Genomic DNA, 9,357 nt, shown 5'->3' on the forward strand with positions numbered 1-9,357 from the left:
GAACACACCATGATAACTTTATATTTTACATCACATATTATTAATTTTACTGAATAAAACTTGAAAGCAGTTTAATTTAACTTAGCTATTCCTCTGTCCTGAAGGCATCCTTGGAAACATCTCGGTTTGACCCGAACACATTTTCTTTCATCCCTGAGAAGATGAAAGCTGTAGTAAAACAAATACTGTCTTGTTTCAGAATTTTTCTATCATCTCATGAAGAAAAAGACAGCGCCTCCAGATGTGGGGTACTTTGAAGAACACTATTCACATTAGGGCTTTTAATCCCATTTTATTTTCATTTAGGAATGTGTGATCGTTATCTTCATCATGTGAGCGACTTCTTCACATTTTAGCAGTCTTGGGATCTATTGTTGATATATAATTACAGATTTGAGCAGCTTCAATACATCTAGAGTGAAGGAAAAGGAACAGGGGCACAGTGTACGCACATACAATAGATATATAAGACAGCCTGATACAATGACTCATCTTTTTAATCAATTTGACCGGATCTACAAAAGAAATATCCTTGACTTAAACTTGACCTGCTGCAGAAATGTCAAACAACAAACAACAAAGGCGGTGAAGGAGACAAAAAGTGGAAGAGGAACCATAGTAAAGAGGAAGGAGGCCACTCAGTGAATGGAGGCAGCTGTTACTGTGTGGACGGCAGCCAAAGAAAAACAGCTGGGGGGGGGGTAGATGAGTTTCTATAGCAAAGCACACACAGGCGCACAACCCTCGCTCGGCAAACACCAGGATGACGCAGCAAATGATTCCTTGCCTGTTTGTTGCAACAGGTGGACTACTGTTACACACACACACACAGACACACACACACACAGACACACACACACAGACACACACACACACACACACACACACACACACACACACACTGGCAAGCAGCTGCTGGGCGACAGGGGATGCTCTTTCTTGTTGGCACAGTAATATCCCCTGTGTGTTTGAAACGCAACGCTTACAGTGTATGTGTGTGTGTGTGTGTCGACCCCCCTGCTCTTTGTCCTTTTAACGTTTCTTATCAACCCTCATTCACTACAGAGTGGATTAGCAGAGTTAAATTTCACCAGATCCCAAACGAGATCCCATCCAGCATCTGGCAACCCACCGTACATTATCTCCTTTTTTTATTTACCGCTCTGCCCCGTGGGAGGCGGCAAAAAGGGAATCGTGCAAAGTGTGTGAGGGGGGTGTTTCAGAGAGATTAATAGAACAAAGTAAGGAGGGAGATAGCGGTACAAGGGCGGCACAGGAGCACGGCTGGCGAGGTGAAGTATTTACGATGATACTTTATCAGATCGAGTCTGAAATGTTTATTTTCTGTTCTCATTTGCAACTACAACAAGGACAAATATGAAAGGCGAGATGCAAGAGAACAAACATTTAACAAGACATAACTATCACTGAAGAGAAACATGCTCAAGACCCTCTAACTTACATTTGACCTGGGATTTAGTTCTGTATTTAGGATTGACTTGATTCAATCGCAGGACCCTGTATCTCTGATTTAATGGTAACAATTCATATTATAAGAGCTATTTATTAGAGCACCTAAAGGAGAGAGCTCCAACCCTGCATCTGGTATAGGTATGCCACCACCTGCCTGCTATTGTGCAACAAACACAAAAGACTTTCCTAGTATTGACTTTCCTGGTATTGAAACATGAGGCTGTGATTGTCACTGCTGTTTAAAAAGAACAACGTTCTCTAACAAATGGACTATATAAACACACACCACACAGTCCGAGTGTTGGGATTAGAGTTGTGCACAGAGAAAACACACTCTTGGAAACAAATTGAATGCAGGTGCAAGAGAGCTGAGACGTTGCCATGAAGGACCTTTGTGTTTGTTTTGCCTTTGTCAGCAATTAAATTAAGCAAAGCTGGCATTAACAGGAAACTTAAAGGAAAGCACATAAATGTTTAAGGAGCTTATTGTGAAGGAAAAGTCTCTTTGCAATGTGAGAAGGAGTTGGAACAAGCATCAAAAAGAAAATGCGGAAATGCCGTCAGGAGGGGGCGACTCCATTGTTTGCAAAAAGAAGTCTGATTGTATAGAGGTCTATGAGAAAGTTACCCTTCTTCTTACTTGGTTTATTACTTCAGGTAACGTTTTCCCAATTAGTATATGATCTCAATCCTTAGTTTCAGGTCTAACTTAACATAAAATTATGTCAAATTAAGAAATTATTGTCCCATTTTGCGTAAAATAGACGATAAACCAGAGTATGCTTTAGGGCGGGGCTTCCTTATGATTGACAGGTTGCTGCAAAGGCTTGGTCCACTTTGGTCGTCGTCTGTGGTATTTTCTTATAACTTTCCTCGTTTCATTGATAGTTCCAAAGAAAACAAGAGAGCATGTTAAACATCAACTAGCGGCTTCAAAACCGTTGTCCACACAGAACAATTATTCATGTCATGGTGGCTCGAGGCAACATGTAAGTATATAGCTCTTAGGCGTGTCCATGTGAAAACTCTCATTGTTCCCACACACACTCCTTCTTCTCAGAGACTCAATAGTTGTACAGATAACCAGTTATACAGTCGGTGCTCTGTATGCCTCTGTAATGATGGAGTCCCAGACAGTTCCCAGCAGAGATAATAACTTCAGTCTGTTGGGCGTCTGCTGTGTTTGGAAAGGATTAAGCCATAATTGAGTTTGCTAACTGTGCCTTACAGGTTAATGGGATTCATTTACGCGAGTATATGCTCTTAACACATTTCTATAATATGAAAAACGGCTCCCTATTAGGTCCTGCTGCTCTGTCTCTTTTGTGATTTTTAGCAGCCTGGCTCTATAAATGACAATGACAGTCGATTCTGTTTATAATTCAGCTTTGTATTTCACATGTTATATCACCACCTCAGCACTAAACAGGTGTATCATACATGATACAAATTCCAAATGGATATGTGAGCACAGATAGCATGACATTTTGCAGCTGCATATGTAGCCACCATAGGTGCAGCATAACCCATTAATGCTGAAGAAAAAGCCATCTTAAAGGGGACCTATCATGCAAAATGCACTTTTTGATGTCTTTTATACATAAATATGTGTCCCCGGTGTGTCGGGGAACTCACGCAGCGTCAGAAAATAAAACCCTCTCTTTTCCTCCGTACCCAAATCTCTAAAAACGGGGCTACAACGGAGATGATCCAGATTTGCGTCCGATATGACGTAATATCGGAAATGTGGACCCGCACGGCACTATCAGAAACGTTGCTATCAGAAACAATGCCCGACTGTTTTGGACGTATTATGGTTGGTGTTTACATTAGCATCGCTAACACTCAGAGCTAACCGGTACTGGAGAGCATGTGTGTGAAGAAGCAGGAAATAAGAAGGAACTCACCTTGTGGTATAACCGGCAAGAGAGAAAGCCTTTGAGCTCCATACTGTTTCAGAAATAATCCTTGAGAATCCATGATATGGCGTTTCATCACCGCAGTATTTAGTTTAGACAGTAGCTGCCGGGTCCCGCATGAGCTCAGCCCCCTCCTTTTTTATTTTATCAATTTTTTTTAAATCAGCACTTTTGAAACCATATTATGCTTTTTGGGAGTTTTCCCTTTCCTGTGGTGTGTTATATAGGTTTCAGTGCAATGGTCTCGCTTCTATTGGCTACTGCTCAGACACATTGTACGTTATAGGCTAAGGGGTGGGACATCTCTTAGCAGTTGACCAATCCCAACAGAGCCGGACAGCTAACCAATCAGAGCAGACTGAGCTCTGGTTTCAGACAGAGGGTGAACACATTATTTTGTACTTAGGAAAACAGCTTTGGATTTCCCTGCTAGTGTAGTACACATTTGCCCTTTAGATTTCACTTTTCTTTATTGTTTGCTATTTTTAATATGTTTTACTTAAATGTGCTCAAAATGTATAAGGTATGCATGCAATTTTTTTTTTCACACACTGTTGCAGTCTTTTGAAGTCACTTTCTCTTCAAGTTGCACACGCCCTCATTTCCAGTGCATCTGTGTCAATCAATGCAGGGCAGTGGCTCATGATGCAGACACACAGACACACAGACAGACAGGACTCGTGCTGCTGTGTAGTGCTGAGGCCCAGCCTAGAGACTGCTGACTGATGCAAAATAGAAACACGGGGGTGGAACAGTTAGAGGGAGAGAGAGAGAATGAGAATGAGTGAAAGCTGAAGCCAGACTGATGGCAAAAGAGAAAGAGAGGGATGATGCACCAGAGAGAAGGGTGGGAGGAAAAAGGGAGAGAGAGGGAGAAACATTATCGAGCCAGTGTGAGTCAGCAGGTTGACGGAGCTTCAGGGCGCGGCTCCTGCACATCACTGCTACTGTCAGGGTCCCGCTCTATGCTGAATGCATCCTGAAGTCCCCCTCATTGTCCCTGGTATAATGTCCGTTTGTTTCTTATCAGATGTCAAATAATAAGTAACATTATTAGCAAGTCAATCCATCTCAACACATTAAGAATCAAGCGTCAATGAGAAGAGAAGACCTTAAACGCATTGGGAAGATATAGTGTCACTAAAACAGTAGAAAGTGGTAGAAAAGTTCCTGTTCAAGGTCCATAACCCGGTCCATAAACGGTGGAAACACTAATCAAAATGTTGGCCCTGAACACGACTTAATTATATTCATTGGCAGTCCTTGTTGGACTTGTAAAATGCATAATGTGCGTTTGTGTTTGCCCTGTGTGTGTAGGACCCGGGGACAACGTGCCGCTGGTGTTTGGCCTGGAGGTGACGGACGTGTCGAGGTGGGAGGAGACGGTGCTGAACCCTGCACTGCAGATACTGGACAGCCTCAGCAAGGTGGGGCTCGGCACTCTGAACCAGCTGCTTCATCTGCTGTTGGGACAAACTCACACATCCTCTTCAATGCCTTTTGTTCCTGCTTTTTGTCATTCTAACCTTTTTTATTGCTTACTTTGTTTTTTCTACTGCTTTTGTTGTTTTTGTCCTTTCTATCTTCCTTTTCAACCCATTTATGTGCCTCTTTTACAATCCGTTTCTTCCCTTTTGTGTACATTCATTCTTACTTTTTGTCCTTCTCTCTGTATTTAATTCCTAGTATTCCCTTAAGCACTTGCTTTTGTTCCTCGAGTCCACACACACACACACGCACATACACGTGCACACACACACACACAAACAGGTGCTCTCAGAAAATATTCATTATTTATTTTTACGATGACTCATCAGTAAAAAAGCAAGAACATTCTTGTGAGTTCATAAAATGACATCACTTTACTGAAATGCAACCTTAAAACCAGGAACAAAATACTTATGCAATGCAACAATATCCAAATATAAGATGATATCAAGTCTCATATCACAATATATCTATATAATATCAATATATTCTGCCTTACCCTTCGTAACATGAAACCTTTTTTGTTGCATATCTTGTGTGATCATTTTTAATGAGCAGATCGTATAATATTTCCCATAATGTCTTTGTTGATTGTCTAACTAGTCATTTCAGTGCAGACTTAATCAAATAAATTATTGGTGAATATCTGCCTGACAGTTTACCTAATCAGTCTGAACATGTCTGTAGCATTCTTCTGTAAACGTTATTTTGAGCTACTTGTAACCGCCTACTGGACCAAATCACATAACCATAACAAACTTAAGAACTTAAACTTGAACGGCTTGTTTTATGACCTCAAAATGTTTCATATGTCCTCATTTGTTCCCATTCCTGTTTGCTAGATTACTTAGAATGTTCTGTCCTATACTCCTTTCTTTCATCTTCTTACTGCAACTTATTCTTCCACCACTATACCTCTATACATTGTGTTACATGCTTTCTTCCCTTTTCCCCCCATTACTTTCAACTTTACACATTTATGTATGCCTTTTCCAACTATCCCACACTTCTTCCAGCTTCGTAGTTCTTAATTAATAGGTTTATTTCATAGACGCTCTATTGAAGGAACCATGTGGAGTTTTTCCTCTCATTCTCTCCAGTTGCGCATAATAAATTGTGGGTTTCGTTATGGACTCGGCTCATTAAAGACGGCAAGTGCAGACTTCCTGAAACTGGTATGTCTGACAAAGATAACATCAGGTGTGCTGTTTGGAGATGCAGGGGATACAAGCAAGTCAATAAATAAGCAGTGCTAACTAAAGGTGCTAAAAAAACTCCCCTTAAGGACATGGACTCGCTGACCTCACTAAACTATTTGGAGAGGTTTGTGACGTGTTTGACACCGAAGCATTTAACAACATGGCCCAGTAAACTGTTGTTGACATGTGTGTGTTGTTGGCACTACAGCCATGTGTAATACTTAAAGCTTAACTAATCCCCTTCAGAGCTTTGAGTTCAGGGGAATCTCAGACAACAGTTTCAGAAAGAATACTTTGACTCGGGTCAGAGGTCATTCTTCAGTTTTTTGCTACCAGCCAAGATACAAAAAGTTGTAATAGCATTCATTTATTTATCTGTTTGAAGAAAAAAAAAAATCTATTCCCTCCATTTTCCCCTTAAAAATGTATCAAATATAGTTATTCTTCAGGGTTCTGTATCCAAGTTGAAATTCCATTTTTGTTGCTAAACTAGTGCACATGTGACATGGCAACAAACACAGCTATACCCCAACAAAGGGACTGGTGAAGAAGACTACTGGATGATATAAACAATGCACATTTGAATCATAAAAAAAGAAACTCTACAGTGCATGTTTTTTCACAATCTATCAGGGTGAGGAGCCAGCGATTCAGCCAATCAGAGTGCAGGGGGAGGAGCAGCGGAACAAACGGAGCCGAAATACGTGTGATCTGTGTGATAAGATCATCATCGGAGACCTGGAGTGGACAGGTGAGGCATCTGCTAAATAAAAAACATATTATTACTCTTACGTGCAGTGCTGTTTATCTATTTAGATTTTTTTGGTGTGGATGTTCGAGATATGAGCTGTTGACATGTCTGCCTTTTCTTGAATATATATAATATAAGGGAACTAAATGGCACTTAGCTCATCATGCCTAAAGCACAAATAAAAATACATCTTACATACTCCAAGGGCAAAAAAAAACGTACCTACAAAGGCCACAGTGTCATAAAGAGGGATGACAAACCTGATCACCCCTGATACCCTGCCTCTTGAAACCAAATCCCCATTTATTTTTCCTGTTGATGATTCATGTTCATGACTCATTGAGGTGAAACGGTCCCATTTCATACCAAATATATCCAACAATGTCCTCTTGTTTATTTTCTTTACCTGCAGCTCACCTGAAATCCAAAAAGCATCACCATCATGTGAGGAAGAAGAGGAAGACTGACTCGGGCTGTGAGGTCTCCTCCTCTGCTGTGGACAGCGTCTCTGAGGACTCCTCTGCTGCTGTTGCCCCCGGCAGCACAGAAACCTCTCAGGAGTCATCCCCAGAAACCGTGACAACACACAAGGAAGTCCCTGTGACTTTTTAAGGGTGACGCAGACTCTCTGGACATCTTCACTCAGGTTCCCAACACTGTCCTGCACAAACAGCTGTTTTCTTACCGTCCTTATAGGGCTGCTAACTTGGTTCCCCTTCAGACACACTGAGCTCTATCGTCCTGGAGTACTATGGGATGACACAGGAATTTATGACACTGAATGTGGATGCCAATACTCGAAATTCACAACGTATTTTTTTACCTTCATCCGTAAAGTGTATATAACCTTCAAGCGGTTCATCTTTAGGCTGAAGGACGATTCAACATTGGAGACACAAAGGATAACCTTGACTTTTGATGTGTGATTTTGAAGGTTGTGTTGTTCCCCTTGCCTGTTATTTAAAATAATTAACTTTATTTTTCCATTTTAAATGACGCGGAATATTTTTCATACTGTCCATATCTTCAATTTCGTATGTGTTAGCATTTCTGGATTCAAGTTTTTTTGTTTTTTTAAACTTGTCATTAGCATAATCACATTCTCTTTCCCCTTCATCCACTAAATTAACATTTTCAAAAAACTGAAGGATTTTAAAGTTTATTTACCGACGGAGGATGTAGTGATTTGATGTGGCAAACTCCACGTCTGTTAATGCCCAAGTGCCTTTAAACTGCATATTTTCTAATGGCCAGCAGGGGGCGACTCCACTGGTCCCTGAAGAGGGAAGTTTGATTGTATAGAAGTCTATGAGAAAAATGAAATTAATTCTCACTTGATTTGTTACCTCAGTAAACATTTTCCCAATGAAACTCGAGTGTTAAGTCTTCCTCCATGCATCATGATGTTCATTTTATAAATGTTATTATTTAGAGTAAAATACAAAAGCGTTCAAAGGCTTAATTTGTCGAATGCACAATAGATTCAGCCAAGTTCTGGCAATGAAGGTCTTTAGTCTCAGACTGATCGAACAATGCGAAATAGACGATAAAGCAGGGTATGCTTTCGGAAAGAGGGGCTAACTGGCCATTGACAGGTCGCTACCACCGTGTTGGTTTGGCTGTTGTGTTTGTCTTACGACTTTTACCCTTTCAGAGTGTGTTTTCAGTTCATGATCCAACTTTTTGTGGTTCCAAAATCCCAAACCATAACAGCCAAAATGCCCAAAACTCAAGGTTTGAAAACAATAGTCCACAATCAATCGGTGACATCACAGTGACTACATCCACTTCTTATAAACAGTGAGTGCTTATGTGTCACTCAAGTGATTACTAAATGAAATCAGAGAGCATTTCAAATCAGCTTTAATGTACCTTTCTACCAGTCACCGCAAAGCTTACACAGCACAAAGTGTTCGCATTAAATACGTTTCCCCAGCCCTTTGTGTGATAACGACTCGTCACCTGATGACAGTGTCTGTCAGCGCAGCTTAGCGAGCGCATTTCTGTTCTGACGGTGCTATAAATGGCTGGCTGCTAGCAGAGCGTGTGTTTTCACAGCAGTGTTTGCACGTCTTTGTTTATCCAGCGGCTTGTTGTACCCTCTTTCAAACCAAGGTGTGCCCGCCTGCTGCCAAACCACTTACACAATCGCTGGCATGGCTCCAGAGCCCTCGATTGGCGCTCCCTTTCCCTCCTCACCTGCCACTCTTTCTTCTCACATACCCTCCCTCCCTCCCTCGGAGTCGGACAATTGTTCCACATTCCCGGCTAACACTCCATCATCTCTTTCTTCAAGTCTTCAGTCCGGGTTTTAGACGTTTTCTTTCAGCGTTGTTCACAGGCTCCCAGTGTTTGACCTCATCCACATGACTAAAAGTATTTCCAGCCGTATAATAGCTGGAAATATGTGTGTGTGTGTCCCACATTTCCAAACTGGGTCAGGCCTCAAGCTTACTGGAGGCTTACCAAACAGTATGTATTCACACTGATAGCAAAGGTCACTGTGCAACCGGTGTCTGTTCTTTAA

General features: G+C 41.3%; 1 protein-coding gene across 2 annotated transcripts in view; it reads left to right on the plus strand.

Annotated features, from left to right (window-relative positions):
- trit1 (tRNA isopentenyltransferase 1) overlaps positions 1-8,201 on the plus strand; it is a 41,783-nt gene extending 33,582 nt beyond the window's left edge. For both annotated transcript variants that reach the window (XM_034125232.1, XM_034125233.1), the window contains exons 9-11: positions 4,710-4,819; positions 6,713-6,830; positions 7,243-8,201. In XM_034125232.1, the coding sequence (XP_033981123.1) occupies positions 4,710-4,819; positions 6,713-6,830; positions 7,243-7,442 (428 nt within the window). In that variant the 3' untranslated portion in view covers positions 7,443-8,201. The remainder of the gene's footprint in view (positions 1-4,709; positions 4,820-6,712; positions 6,831-7,242) is intronic.
- The last annotated feature ends 1,156 nt before the right edge of the window (positions 8,202-9,357 follow it).

Source organism: Trematomus bernacchii, unplaced genomic scaffold (assembly GCF_902827165.1).
Source record: "Trematomus bernacchii unplaced genomic scaffold, fTreBer1.1, whole genome shotgun sequence".
In the NCBI taxonomy this organism is placed as follows: Eukaryota; Metazoa; Chordata; class Actinopteri; order Perciformes; family Nototheniidae; genus Trematomus; species Trematomus bernacchii.